Genomic DNA, 16,291 nt, shown 5'->3' on the forward strand with positions numbered 1-16,291 from the left:
GTAAATGTTTATGCAGTGTGGGGTGTTACAATACATAAGTCAAGTCAAGTGTCACGAGAACTTTCAATGTATTGAATCCATTTATGCATTCAAAAATATAACTCAATCAATGAAAAGTTACACATGATCGGTATATATATATAGATATATTGAGATGCAAATATTTTTTCAAATTTTGCACTGCAAAAGAGATCTTTACTGGTTATTAAATATCTATGTATTCACAAGATGTTCTTCATCTCATAAATTTGATTTTGATTTGGAAGTATGTGTATTGACATGATATTTATCATTCTTTAATTATGAGCCAAATAAATATTTCTTTGCTGTTTTTTTTTACTAATTTTGATTAGATTAGATTTTTATTTATTAATTATAATAAAAATTATTGTAAAATTTTGAGATTTTATTAGATTTCTCTTTATTATCTTATCGAACATTTTTCGGTAATTTTCAATTTAAATAAAAATAAAAATATACTTTTGAAATCTTAATTTTAATTTGTATATTTCAACGCCATTCACTTTATTTGGTTATATATATACATATGAACCGTAAATACACCACTTAAAAGATACTATAAAAACATCTTACTATTTATTGAGAAAAGAGCCATAAGACATTAACATTAGCCTATCTTATAATATTTTGAAATAAAATATTGATTTATCATTACACACTTCTGATCAAATCTTATAAAATTCTAAAAGTCTTATGAAAGTTAATTATGCATGAAACAAATTTTAAAACTCTTATAAATTTCTAATTAAACAAAATTTATAAGATTAAAATTTAAAAATCTTATAGAATTCTAATTATACATGAAAAAAGTTTTAAAATGGGACCTTTAGTGCCCTTTATTTCTTTATGAACATTGTTTAAAAATAAAAAATATAATATTGTCTTTGTCTGTAACCCAAAGTAGAAAATATTAATTAAAATTAAAATTAAAATTAGTGAAGAATTAAATAAGTAATTTAATTTTAAATAAAAATAAAAGAAAAATGAAAGAAATTAAATAGGGAAATTTGAGTAAATTTAGGAGTTAACAGTAAAGATAAAGTATGTACACTGTAGTAGATTTGATCAGTCAAAACTTATAGAATCTTGTCCTGTAAACAGAGATTTGATACGCTCGTTTAATTTCTTACGGAGCAGTGATCTTAAAAATATATTGTTATTGTAACATCCATAAATAAGTCGGTGTAAAACTATACAGTTGAGTAATTCTTTTAAAAGATTACGAATTAGTTTAAAAACTAATTCTTGTTATTCATAAAACTAATTGAGGAGAATATTTTGGCTAATTGTGCGTGGAGCCATTGGTCCTCTATACCGGTAATAACTGATTTTTGATATTGGAAATGGGATGAGATCGAATGTTTCCAGGTTCTTCACTTCACGATTGTTAGCCATGATGACGGTTAACAGTTACACCTTCATTTTCAACAGAAGACAAGTGTGTTCTTATGGTAACCACGACCGATGATTAGTTACGAATATTCGTTGTCCTCACTTCTCATCTTTGGCCATCGTTCTCGTACTTCCGGATCGCTCTGAAATAAAGGGGTTTTCGGCGTGAAAGTCTGGGGGACAACGCTCTGTGTTATAATTTTGGCGTAGAAATCACTTCCGAGGGTTCGCAATATGACAAAGAGCTTAAATCTTACCTAAGATTTTTGAGGAGGTTACGAAGGAAATCTGGATTCTCGCTTGAGTGTGTTAGATTTATAGAGCAGTGGGCTTCTCGCGAATCCAGCTGAAATATATTATTTGTACGCCTGACTGGTATTGGGCGCAAAGGGATCCCAGCAGAGTTTAAAATTGACTGTCAGAGAGGGAATTCGGTCATGGATGTTTTCCGCACTAAAGAATTTGCTGAGGCCGCGATTAGAGCAGCCCTCGACCCCCAGAGAATCATAACCAGAAAACAAACGAGCATAGACCCTGCAAGATGAGTGAGCTCATGAAGGAGCAACTGTGGCGTCTTTAAAATGGGCCCGAGTGGCTTCCTTGAAATAGGCAAGAGCGTGCAACAGCAATCTGGTGGCTCATCTTTTGGTTTTCAAGGTGGATCTGAAGGCGAATATGAAGAGATCAACAGTTCTTAATACTCACGCCCAGATCTGAAGATAAGTAACTGCACTCTTTATAGAGAGAACTTTAGTGTATCTTCAGTAACTGCATTCTTATAGAGAGAATTTTAGTGCATGCATTAGAAGAATGATTGATTTTATATGTTCTCTTTGTAAAGAGAATAGGTTAATGCATGTGGTAATGTATATGGTAAAAGATTGATTAATTTATCTCTTTTCTTGGTTAAAGAAGTACTTAATGAGTCCATACTTTTATCATTAAAAGATTACGTGCATTAGGATAAGCTAATGGCTCAAAGAACAGTCATCGTGTTATGGAGATGTGTTCTTTGTATGTTAGCAAAACTATGTTAATTTCTTGAAATAACTATGTGAAAGGAACGCATCTGCAAGGGTGCAGAACAATAGTTATTACCTGGTATGTAAACATAAGCAATGTGTTATATGTTTTAAAAAGGAAATATGGACTTGCAAAACTAATGGTTAGATCTCTTAGAGAAAGATACGTACCAATGTGAATAAGCATTGTGAAAAGTAGAACAAGAATTTACTTGAATAGATGTACTGGTTAGCTAGTATGTTATGCTTGCTCATGCAGATGAGTAGATGTTAAAAGATCACTTTTAGAGATTGTTTGATGAATTATTATTAAGGTATCTAATATTGTTGCCAAACCTTGTTGACAACTACATTGACAGGAAAACGATGGCGGTTGGTGCCAAAAGGGGAGTGATGTTTAACATTATGGCACGAAAATTATTATTGGTCCTTGCAGATGGGTTCAAGTTGCAGGATTGTCCATTACTAGAACAATCATGCCACAAGGAATGTTGCATGTGGCGGTATGTAAGTGAAAGATTACATGGAAATTGTATTAGCTTTAGCTAGTTATGTGATAACATAATGATAACTTATTGTAATGATTTTATAACAATGGTTAAGGGATGGAATCCCTTATAAGCCATTGAGTGAGGGGTGAAATCCCTCACGAGCGTTTAATAATAAGATTAAACGTTTGTTGGTTTTCACCCTACGGGGTTTCCAGGGTAAATTGGTGTTCAAATGGTATGATTGCCTTTTGTGTCCGTTCGATAATGATGATTTATTGATGTTGATGGTTATTTATTTGTTGTGACAACCATAATGTCCTATTACATGATTATTTAATATGGTTAAGGATATCAAGAAATGGATGCAGGGATTCATGAGACAGTTTATGTCATTACACCACCACAGTGGGGTTAAAGGTTATGCAATGATTATGCAACTTACTGTCTTGATGGCAATTTACTTGATGTACTAATGAATATTATATCTAATGGTAATGATGATTTGTGGAGTTGTGAATTGGTTATTTACTTGTGGTAATTTGTAAAAAAAAAATTCTAACTCCCTACTTTTATATGCGAGGTTACCGGGGTATGTGACAAGTGGTATCAGAGCCAAAGGTTGCAGCACTGACGCCTTTGGGAATTGGTAAGCGGAAAAGAAATTGAGGTACGCCATCAGTAGGCATTAACTCAGGTATGATTTTAATCATTCACATATTGATTTACATAGTACACTATTTTTGGCATGATAAGTGTGATTCGTGTTTAAACTGCTTGAATAGTAAGTAATAAAGTTGCTGCATAGCTATGTTCATGACATTATATTCCTGATGAGGATAAAATACATTGAAACTTTTGTCGCACTTAGAACAATATTGAACACTCATTGAGGAAAGTGACAATCAACTACCAACTTTTGCTTTGCAAATATGGCAATAACAATGATTCATTTATTAAACAAAATTGAAGTTACAATGAACGAAACTTAATGAGTCAATGCATGAATATAAATTATGGGGAACATCCTTGAATAGGATGAAAAATTGTTTTAAAAGGACATTAGAAGAACCCCTTAGATATTGAAAACATGCAATGAGTCAAGCAGCGAGACTTGATTGTCATAACTAATTTTTGATTAAGTTTTGCCATGGTTTCATTAAGATGATTGGTAGTTGAGATTGGTTAGTGTTGTATGACTAACCCATAGAACTTATATGCATTAATTGAATTGGACTTAAGATTATTACAATTCGTAAACAAGTGAAGGTTGACTGATGTCACATGCATGGAATGTGTGTATAAAGATTCTTACTCTCTCTGTGCTATAGTTCCGGTTGTTTATGAGAAGAGTTCTTAATTCTATTCACCATGAGAATGCATGATGAATAGTATATTCTTATGTCTTAATAGATTTAATGATGTTACCCTCTAATTAATTGAAATTCATTAGCATAGTATGTGTTTATGCTAATTACTACTTGTGTGAGATTAAAACCATTGGAGCCTTGATTTAATGATGGTTGAATTTATCTCTACTATGGGAATGATGAATTTCTTATGCATGTTGCATTCCAGTGTGAAGTTAATTGGAGAGGCATGTTCAGTGGGTAACATTTCTAGGACCCATTCATGGTATAATTACATGTGATAATTATTCATAAATAGACTACCTGTGTTAATACAGTTGTCAGTAAACTCTAACTACCTTCCCCAACTATAGATGCTTCCAAAGGAAAAGGAAGCAAGGAGAAGGAAGAAGACCGTACTGTAGGGGCAGACGGAGCTGGGAAAAAGAAATTGCTAAGTCTGGTGGTGAACAGATAGCGCAAGATTTGAGTGTCAGAATCTTGCAGAAGACGCTAAGTCTGGGGATGACTAGATAGCACTCGATGGGCATATGAGTATTCCCTTCACAATGCTTAAGGAGTTGGAAAATGACAACTATAGTGTGTTGATGTTAATGATTTTCGTAATGTCTCCTTGGACTCATTATTCTGAAATGGTCACATAGTACTGTTATGATAGTTGTTGCATCTAGCATCAAGTGGTAACCCTAGTGCATGTGTGACACTTAGGAGATCATGCTTCTAATTGCATAAGTAGAGCAATTGCTTCCGGTAAGGGTGGTTTAATTTGTTAGTTATGCATATTGAACCAAGGAAAATATAATTAACTCTATTCTTTATAGAGAATAATCAGTTGCGTTTTACTAAATAGTTGGAAATATCATGGGGTTGATTTCTACAGTAAAGATTGATTGTTTATATGTTTTCTTGGTAGAGAAAATATGATAATACTTGCAGTAAAAGATTGGTTATTTTATATGTTTTCTTAGTAAAGAAAATAGGTAGTTCCTCCTAGTAAGACTACATGTGAGTCTTGTGAGAGAAATGTTTGTCTCTTGTCGTTTTTCTTGGAATAAAATCCTTGCTAAATATAGCCAAAGTATCTTCTTGAGAAAAGAAGATGAGGCATATCAACGCCCTGAGGACATAGCATGAAGGGTGGCCAAGTTTTCTTGAATTAAAATATGTATTTTTATTTGATAAAAGTTTCTTGGAAAATATATATATGCTAATTGCATTATGATACTAGTTAGTTTCTAAGTTCTAGTGAAATGATTATGCATTACATGCATGATAAAGATAGCTAAAGATGTGCTTCTAGGCACATAGATATTCATTTCTAACTTTTTGAAGAAAGAGTATATTATATATATATATATAAATATAGTTTCATTCTAAGAGTGTGCATACTTCATGTATGAAGATGAAGGATTTTGTGAGAGTTTTCTTGAAAATAAAAATAGAGGTTCTTTCCCTTAAAGACACATTAGAATAGTGTTCATGCAAGAAACAAAATCCTTACTTGTTTCATGAAAAGAACTATGTGCATTGAAGTAAAGTAATTGTGTTAGGAAAAGACATGTTGCATAATGGTAGCTATTGTGACTTTGGAATTATGACTCTGTGTGTACATAGAGAAAGTGATCATGTTAACTTTCTTGAAGACAATAATCTTCTGAAGAGATTGTCTTGCTAGATAAGTTGTGTTGATTTCTTGATTTTGGATGGATAAGTAAATCTTGTTCTGTATTTTGATTTTTATGCATAAAGATGGATATCTTTAATAATTCCCTGAAAGGGAAGATAGAAGAATGAGGTTAAAATGACTTCCTTTAAGAAAGAGGCATGTAGTTTGTTGTATGAAATGACGGTAGTATTCTAGTGTAGGGAAAATGTGTTGCATACATTAAAGAAGGGCTTATATGATAAGCAATGGTATGCACAAAGATTAGTCATTGTGACAAGTGGTATATTATATTAATGATGCATGGCCAATGTTGGCCATAGTAAACGTAAGATAATACTCCATTAATGACGATTTGAATTAAGACAACAGACTATGGAAAAATTGGAAATGTTTAGATTATTAACTCATCTGTTGTTGACATCCATACATTAATGAATATTTGCATATGCTTTTATACATGACAATATTGTATGCATGAAAATGCTTGGAAATTGAATACGTGTTAACTGATGCATATTTATAACTAACGTTGCTGATGGGATTAAGTAGTGGTAGCTTAATGGCAACAAGAAAACTCATCACGTAAATTGCTGCAATGTGAATTGCAATCATAAATGAGAAAGAATGATGTTATATGATATGCATGAATTATGTTATTTGGGAAATTTGCATGCATACAACATGTATGATAGATATGTTTCCCATCAATCTAGATGTTGTGGACCCATGATGAGGGATAAGTGTAAATGCATGGTGTACATGCATGTTTATTTTGTTAATGATAATGATTATATGGTTCATTGTGTAAATTACTTCGGGAAATATTGATAACAGAGAAATTTAACATGCCAGACAGTTGCAGATAGATGTGAAAGGCTAGAATGCCTTGGGTTGATGGCAATTACCTGCCCGGAGGGGCTGATGGTACTTGTCTGCCCGGATTGTGAAAGGCTGGAATGCCTTGGGTTGATGGCAATTACCTGCCCGGAGGGGTTGATGGTACTTGTCTGCCCGGAGTTGGGTTGATGGCAATTACCTGCCCGGAGGGGTTGATGGTACTTGTCTGCCCGGAGTTGGGTTGATGGCAGCTACCTGCCCGGAGGGGTTGATGGTACTTGTCTGCCCAGATTTCCTCTCCCTGGAATTCTTGAGCTGGTTGGCCAGTGGAATTCCATGTTAGACCTGGTAAGGTCTCTATCAAAGAAACTGTCTGGATGTGAAAATGACTCGGTTTGGTTGTGGAAACCAGTTCCCATGGGTTGGGAATTCTTTAGTCTATTGTGATTTTCATGGCTAAAGAAATTAACTAATCAGTTGTATGTGATGTTAAAAATAAATTCTATATATAGTTGTGTGAAATGTGTTATGCACATTTAACAGGAAATGAGTTTAATGTTCAATAAGGAGTTATTGGAAATTTTAATTCCTGTATCATTTTATTAATCTTGTGAAAGTCTTAGTAGGGGCTAAGACCATTTCCAAATGATGCAGTGATTGACAGTTTTGATGATTAGAGAGCTAGGTTCTCTTTTGGTACTTCTAGAAGTACTTTGTGGATGTCTTTAGTGAGAGTTAATTCAGTGTGCATGTGGAGCAGTGATGAGCTCTTAAGAACTTGTAAAAGTACTATGAATTAAATATCATCTAACATGGCGCAATTGATTGATAGTCAAACGTATTTCATTTGTCTCAAAATATAGTGACTAATGTGATTGAATTTGTTAGTCATATATTACAGGAATTACTTACCATGGAGGGTTGAAGAGTTGTCCAACCACTATTAAAATGCTTACATGAACGTATTCATGATTTCAAGAATAGATGGTAAGTAATGGTAAGTTGACACAGAGAATTGTTTATTATGAATGAATAAGGGCCAAGTGGTGGTGATTAGAAGTGTCATATTTTTTTGCAATTACAAACGCTTATGACTATTGATGCTTATAACTAAAGATATTTCCTATGATTATAGCATTACTATTTTGTTTGTTGTCATTTCTTGGAATGAAATAGTTGATTTTAAAGAGGAATGACCACTTTTTGTGTGGTTTATATGGTTATTTCTTGAGAAAAATCTAAAGTTCCAACGAGTGACGAACACCGAGGACGGTGTTCCTGTTAAGGGGGGGAGTATGTAACATCCCTAAATAAGTCGGTGTAAAACTATACAGTTGAGTAAGTAGTAATTCTTTTAAAAGATTACGAATTAGTTTAAAAACTAATTCTTGTTATTCATAAAACTAATTGAGGAGAATATTTTGGCTAATTGTGCGTGGAGCCCATTGGTCCTCTATACCGGTAATAACTGATTCTTGATATTGGAAATGGGATGAGATCGAATGGTTCCAGGTTCTTCACTTCACGATTGTTAGCCATGATGACTGTTAACAGTTACACCTTCATTTTCAACGGAAGACAAGTGTGTTCTTATGGTAACCACCACCGATGATTAGTTACGAATATTCGTTGTCCTCACTTCTCATCTTTTGCCATCGTTCTCGTACTTCCAGATCGCTCTGAAATAAAGGGGTTTTCGACGTGAAAGTCTGGAGTACAACGCTCTGTGTTATAATTTTGGCGTAGAAATCACTTCCGAGGGTTTGCAATATTACAAAGAGCTTAAATCTTACCTAAGGGTTTTGAGGAGGTTACGAAGGAAATCTGGATTCTCGCTTGAGTGTGTTAGATTTATAGAGCAGTGGGCTTCTTGCGAATCCAGCTGAAATATCTTATTTGTACGCCTGACTGGTATTGGGCGCAAAGGGATCCCAACAGAGTTTAAAATTGACTGTCAGAGAAGGAATTCAGTCATGGATGTTTTCCGCACTAAAGAATTTGCTGAGGCCGCGATTAGAGCAACCCTCGACCTCCAGAGAATCATAACCAGAAAACAAATGAGCATAGACCCTGCAAGATGAGTGAGCTCATGAAGGAGCAACTGTGGCGTCTTTAAAATGGGCCCAAATGGCTTCCTTGAAATAGGCAAGAGCGTGCAACAGCAATCTGGTGGCTCATCCTTTGGTTTTCAAGGTGGATCTGAAGGCGAATATGAAGAGATCAACAGTTCTTAATACTCACGCCCAGATCTGAAGATAAGTAACTGCATTCTTTATAGAGAGAATTTTAGTGCATGCATTAGAAGAATGATTAATTTTATATGTTCTCTTTGTAAAGAGAATAGGTTAATGCATGTGGTAATGTATATGGTAAAAGATTGATTAATTTATCTGTTTTCTTGGTTAAAGAAGTACTTAATGAGTCCATACTTGTATCATTAAAAGATTATGTGCATTAGGATAAGCTAATGGCTCAAAGAACAGTCATCGTGTTATGGAGATGTGTTCTTTGTATGTTAGCAAAACTATGTTAATTTCTTGAAATAACTATGTGAAAGGAACGCATGTGCAAGGGCGCAGAACAATAGTTATTACCTGGTATGTAAACATAAGCAATGTGTTATATGTTTTAAAAAGGAAATATGGACTTGCAAAACTAATGGTTAGATCTCTTAGAGAAAGATATGTACCAGTGTGAATAAGCATTGTGAAAAGTAGAACAAGAATTTACTTGAATAGATGTACTGGTTAGCTAGTATGTTATGCTTGCTCATGCAGATGAGTAGATGTTAAAAGATCACTTTTAGAGATTGTTTGATGAATTATTATTAAGGTATCTAATATTGTTGCCAAACCTTGTTGACAACTACATTGACAGGAAAACGATGGCGGTTGGTGCCAAAAGGGGAGTGATGTTTAACATTATGGCACGAAAAGGATTATTGGTTCTTGCAGATGGGTTCACGTTGCAGGATTGTCCATTACTAGAACAATCATGCCACAAGGAATGTTGCATGTGGCGGTATGTAAGTGAAAGATTACATGGAAATTGTATTAGCTTTAGCTAGTTATGTGATAACATAATGATAACTTATTGTAATGATTTTATAACAATGGTTAAGGGATGGAATCCCTTATAAGCCATTGAGTGAGGGGTGAAATCCCTCACGAGCGTTTAATAATAAGATTAAACGTTTGATGGTTTTCACCGTACGGGGTTTCCAGGGTAAATTGGTGTTCAAATGGTGTGATTGCCTTTTGTGTCTGTTCGATAATGATGAGTTCTTGATGTTGATGGTTATTTATTTGTTGTGACAACCATAATGTCCTATTACATGATTATTTAATATGGTTAAGGATATCAAGAAATGGATGCAGGGATTCATCAGACAGTTTATGTCATTACACCACCACAGTGGGGTTAAAGGTTATGCAATGGTTATGCAACTTACTGTCTTGATGGCAATTTACTTGATGTACTAATGAATATTATATCTAATGGTAATGATGATTTGTGGAGTTGTGAATTGGTTATTTACTTGTGGTAATTTGTAAAAAAAAAATTCTAACTCCCTACTTTTATATGCGAGGTTACCGGGGTATGTGACAGTTATTAAATTGAAATGCTGTCCACTTGCGAAAGAAGAGAACAACAGGTTTGAGATAATTTGGGATAACAGTTCGGGATGGTTTCACTGTTCTGTTCACTAACACGTCGGAAGGTCTAAGGAGGAGGCTCCAAGCTTGCTAAAGGACGGCTACCGTTCATCACCAGGAACGCCATATTCATTCCCCTTTCCAAATGGTCCTCTCAATGGCAATGCACAAACCACACTCCCCTACCAAATAAATCAACAGGTTGATTGGAACATTAATTCGCTGCTACGTGTTAATGATATTAGAAAACAAGAGATATAATAGACGTGAATTCAGTCAGGATGAAGTGCAGGAGTAATACGTATGAATTATCAGCTCATGGGAGCGATTACTGTGTGGCGTTCCCCAATAACAAGATTAAGATCAGTTACTGAGTTATAGTTTCCCAGTCCTTCTCCCAACACATAGAAACTGTAACCATGAAGATGCATCGGATGGTTCTCGGCCACGAGGATGTTTGTTGTCTGAAATGCCAGTTGCACTGTAGAATTGTATTCCAGCACTTTCACTTTTGTGGCGACTTCAGGATACCAAAGACTTAGGGGTATATCATCTCCCGTGTAGTTAAATGTAACCGGAGGATTTGAAGGAAAATCCCTTGTGAATACGCCGTTAATGCCGAAATAATTAGCTTGAAGAAGAGCGATGGTGGGCAACGTAAATGATATGTTGTTCATACTTGCGGTCTCCATCGTTCCGTTGGGGGCTGCACAGGTTTTCCCAGTGGGGCAGGGACTAACTGTGGAGACGATGCTGCTATCTATGCTTTGAGGAACTTCCACCGGCTACTCCGGGGAACCCAAGCTTCTCAGCCCAGTTGTAAATTGAGTGACAGTTGTGGTGTCATTGTAGTATGGAGGGCTAGCAAAAACGGGGCTACTGAAATTTTGATTTCAAATATACTCTACAATAGCCGTAGTCGTGGTGTTATCAATATTGGCCGTAGGCTGGTTAGTATATGGTCGAGCGGCCATATAGTATTTTCCGACAGTCTGGTTAGCTGTCAGAAGAACATCGGTATAGTCTGGCCGGGAGAGATCACGATAACGTCCATTTTATAGGGTTTCGTGTAGGAAGCATCGATAGTTACAACAGTAAATTCGTGGCCTGCTGTCTTAAGAAATGCGCATTATTAAGTGCAGCATTGACAATCCGCAGAAGGTATGTTTCTCCATACTGTACAGAGATCCGAAATGTTTCTGCACCGGAATCCTTTGATTAGTTTCTAACTCAATTTTCAACATTCCTAGTTACAGATCTTTTCTGAAGTCTATATAAAGTTAGTACCTGATGTAGAGCAGGAATACAGGTCTCCTGGCTGTCCATTTATCGTGAAGGCATTGGATGTATTGGGTCGGCCACCTGTGAGGAGTGCTTCATTTATAACGTCAATGGGGTTACTGTTCCACAATTCCCCTGTTCAATCACATGATCTCTTTGAATTAATATTAACCATCGAAATCCTATAGGAAACCAAACATTTATGTATTGAATCTCATAGAAACTCATTACCTATTACTATAAAGATTTCCCCATGGGGTTTAGGAAAGGGATATAAGCTTCCTCCTTTAGGATCGATTACGAAAGATCCATGCACCGTAGCTCGGGGCCATTAGATATGAGCATGCCACCACAAAGTTCCTTCCTGTCCAGTGATTGTGAATCTGTAAGTGTAATTTCCACCAGGTTGAATGGGGCATTGTGTAACATATGCCGGTCCATTGGTCCAACATGTACGTAACTGCCTCACTCCATGCCTGACACATATTGATAAGCGACGAGTATTATAATCAAACTTATCGATAATTATATGAATAACAGGTAATTTACTGTTCTCAAAGATTCTCATCGACTTTAAAGACGTTATCATACCAGTGAATAGTGGCATTGTACTGGGCGTTGTTAATAACATTAACAATAACAGTGTCACCGTTGTGCACATACAGAGTGGGACCCGGTAACTGTCCATTGACAACAATTATTGTATACTGGCTGCAGAGTCTTGTGACGTTCTTCGGTGCAATCTGTGCAGGAATTCAAAAGAAACCATCAAAATATTGCAGGTAATTGGTTAATCTAAACGCGATACCTTCATTTTCCGAAGCTTATAGCTATGCAAAAATAAACATTGAAATTAGTGAAAAAGTGAACTTCCAACGAAGGTATAATATTGTATTTCCGCGTGTGCGACATAAGCCGAACATGTAATAAATGAGAGGGGAATAAGAAGCCTGGCTGAAAGCAGTCGTATGGATTGCATTGCAAAGATATTGCTGCAATACTAGATATTCCAGTCCTTGAAGCAGTACTACGCTTGCAAAGCATAAAAGAGGTGTCTAAGTAATATCCTTCACACTACGAAATCGAAACTTTGTAATTTTTGGTTCTGGTAAGGAGACCAAATATATAGGAGAAAAAGATGCGTGAAACTAGAGCAGTGGTATCATCGGACATTGCGGATGATGACAACTGGCCCGAAGTCGTCGCAACAGATTCCAAAGCATGTACACTGTAGTGGATATCTTTATAAGTTTGACTCATGCAAAAGAAATCTGGTTTTTGCCAAAGACGTGGGATCTCCGTGTTCCGACGGCAACGTGTCAGGTTTTGTAACGTGCTTTTAGATTTCATTAAGGTCAACTGGATGACGTATAACGATGCACAAAAAAATTTAGTTCGTTTTCAATGTATGTAGTCTAAGAAAAACTTAACCTTTTAAAAATATTTAAATATTCTAAGTTAAATGATATATTTGAATAAAAACTTTATATAGAAAGTGTTTTTCATATATCATTTGCGTAATTTTTATATGATTGGAAAGAATGGTTGTTATCTTTTATATGTAGGTTTAAATTTTTTTGATTTATAAAATGATGATAAATAAATATTGTTGTAGTTGTAATGATTTAGTGCTTTTAAAAATATTTAAATATTTAGGTTAGATGATATATTTGAATAATAACTTTATATAAAAGTGTGTAAGGCAATCATTCCTCATTTTTCTAATGAATATAGTCTTCAAGATTTCCGAGTCTAAATCGTTGTGCTAAGACCACTACAAATTGTAGTGCAACTGTTCCACATAATCTTCCTGGCTTTCTTCCTCCTTCAGTGTCATTCTAAATATCTCTTCCCTTAAGTCCCTGGTCCTACAATAGTCTTGGTACTTTGACAAGAATGTCTCCTTCATAGCATTCCATGTTGAAATGGAAGCAGGACCTAATCCCATGAACCATCTCAAGACTGCTCCTTTTAAGGTAGCAAGGAATAGCTTTAACTTCTGAGCATCTATTGTATAATCATAATTTCTACACAAGACATCAAACTCAAATAGAAATGTATCTAGATCTTCCACAGTCATCCCCTGAAAAGATGGTAAGGATGATAGAGGAATATTATTCATAGGAGCTTCATCCCTGAGATTCCTAATTGGGAACTCAAAGGTGGTGGTAGTGGTGTCCGTTTTAGCATTGTTATCATTGTTGTCCCCCATGATTAATTCTTCTAACCCTTCATGTAGCAAACGTTCTTCTAGCTGCGTTTGTGATGACCCTGCAGACGCAATTAATGCCTCAGATACTCCTGGGGTTTGTTGTTTCATGGCACTACCTGTATCCGTATATTGATAAGTCTTTAAGTTCTTCTCTGTTTCTAGTGTCCGATGTTCCCCCTAGATTTCCCCTTGGCCCTCGGTCCTCAAATTTTGGCTACTGACTTCCCCTTCCTCCTCATGAATCAAATCCTTGATCTTGAAGGTTTGAGTGCTGGCCTTAAAATGATATGGTCCTGAGATGGAGGGATTAGAGGTCTCTACTTTTTCTATGGGAGTAACAGCATTCTGCGACCCTGTATTCCTTGTATTCCTTTGAGATATGGACTGTTATTTTTCCATAGTGGGGGTGATTTTAGTATCTCTATAAGTCCTAAAAAGTGCACACATGGACCCTATGTGTATCAAATCAAACTCTAAGTATCTCAACCTTCGATAGTGGTGAGCCCGCCGAGGTATGTTAGAGCGATGCACAGGTTCTTACAGCTCATCTTCCCGCCCAAGAACTAAAGAGCTGAAGGCACACTAATCAAAGCATCAAGATGTCCTAAGTGTCCTAGTGATCACAATGGTGAGCCTGCCCAGGTATGTTAGAGCGATGCACAGGTTCTTACCTCTCGTCTTACTGCCCAACCACTGTGGACTAGGAGCACTCTATATTAAAAAAACAACTTGGTTGACTGTATCGTCAACTTGCCATCCCCGACAATGGTGCCAAAATGTAGTTGTGTTTTATCAACCTTAATTGACTCAGACTGCAACATTAATTGTCAACCCAGCGTAGGTCTTGTTGTTTCAATGGATTTCGCACTATTTCTACCGATATACTCCAACCAAGCATAAGAAAGTGCAGAAAAACTGTAAAAGATGTTGTTGATCTAAATTGTTGAATCAATCATGCATGTAGATATAAAAAAACACTCCACGGAATTAGATCACAACTCACGGCTATTGAAGTAAAGGCGCACAACACAAAAAATAACATCTATGCTAGCTAGTTACTATTCCTCTGTTGTTTAACTCTGTGTAACAACATAAGATAAATAAAAACAGTAGCGAATGCAATCCATGGTTTGTATAACAACAACGAGAAACCATAAATCAATAAAATAAATGAAATGTACACTACCTAATCACTACAATCCCTACCAAAGAGGAGGGCCCTTCCTCCTCAGCAGGGTGCAGGAAGAACACAAAAAGTAATTAACGAATTAGTTGGAAAGAAATAACAACATCATCGTGCCAATTGATATTAAAATAAGTTCATAAATTATAGACACAGAGTAACAATACTCCTCTATATGACCCTGATACATAAAAAATCGAGTCTTTTATAACTATTACATCCCGAAAATTAGAAAACAGATTAGTCATGAGAATCTCTGATTCTCATGCTGATCCAAAAATAAAGAAGTTGCAACCTAATGCTAAATAAATATACATTAGTTACAACTGCTTGAGTCTTGTTGCCTAAAAAATAAACAATCCTATTGTTGGTTGTTATGTGGAATAGTACCCACATTTCCAGCTTCGGTGCAACAATATTGAGCAAATGATGGTTCGGGATGACACGACATAACTGATGACAACATTGTTGGTGTAACGATGGATCCACGCGAGGTGTAACAACACCCGATGTGTAACAACAACCTGTAACAACACCGATGTGTAGCAACAATCTATAACAGTAGGCACATGTAACAATAGTGATTTTAACAAAACCTAGCATGTAGCAGTGATATATAACAACACTCACGGTATAAGAGCGAACTCTTCTACCCTTTCCTGCAGTTAACTCTTGCTACTTGTCTACTTCTGCGAGCCAACAACTGAAAAATATAAACTTCCCAACATGCTCCTGTTGGCATTATGATTCAGGTGTTGTCCTTGATGGCAAACCCATTGAAGTGATAAATCAAGAAGGACGCAGGAAATATGTTCAGCAAGTGCGTCCCCGCAGGTATACCATACAGAACCCGCGTCCAGGGACGCAGGCCAGCCGTTCAGGAGGTGCGTCCGCCCAGTGCACACATTTCAAGGCAGAGAAAAGCACGTGGGGGTTTCTTGTGTGGTATCTAGCCGACGGTTTTGTGTTTCTATGGTGTCGGCTCGTGGTTTTTGGGGAGAAGCTTGCCTATATAAAGCAAAGGAGTTCATTTGGATTAGGCATCATCTTGGTTGAATATCTTTTGGTGAGACCTAGTCCAGATCTATGAAGGCGAATCTTCTAATGGACTGTGATCTCTATGGCGCATGATCAGATCTGTGGATCTGAGTGTTTGGGTTGGT

At 36.1% G+C, this 16,291-nt stretch overlaps 1 protein-coding gene across 1 annotated transcript; it reads right to left on the minus strand.

Moving 5' to 3' along the window:
• Positions 1-10,553: 10,553 nt before the first annotated feature.
• On the minus strand, positions 10,554-12,547 carry LOC149165009 (laccase-3-like). Its single transcript, XM_089429683.1, has 7 exons — positions 12,542-12,547; positions 12,325-12,476; positions 12,136-12,209; positions 11,740-11,868; positions 11,361-11,476; positions 10,785-11,237; positions 10,554-10,634 (listed from the first exon to the last, which is right to left on the minus strand). The coding sequence occupies exons 1-7, from the start codon at positions 12,545-12,547 to the stop codon at positions 10,554-10,556; spliced, it is 1,011 nt and encodes a 336-aa protein (XP_089285809.1).
• Between the last annotated feature and the right edge of the window lie 3,744 nt (positions 12,548-16,291).

This window comes from Pinus tabuliformis, chromosome 5_1 (assembly GCF_031772625.1).
Source record: "Pinus tabuliformis cultivar Carrire ecotype Pingquan chromosome 5_1, CPIR1, whole genome shotgun sequence".
NCBI classification, from domain to species: domain Eukaryota; kingdom Viridiplantae; phylum Streptophyta; class Pinopsida; order Pinales; family Pinaceae; genus Pinus; species Pinus tabuliformis.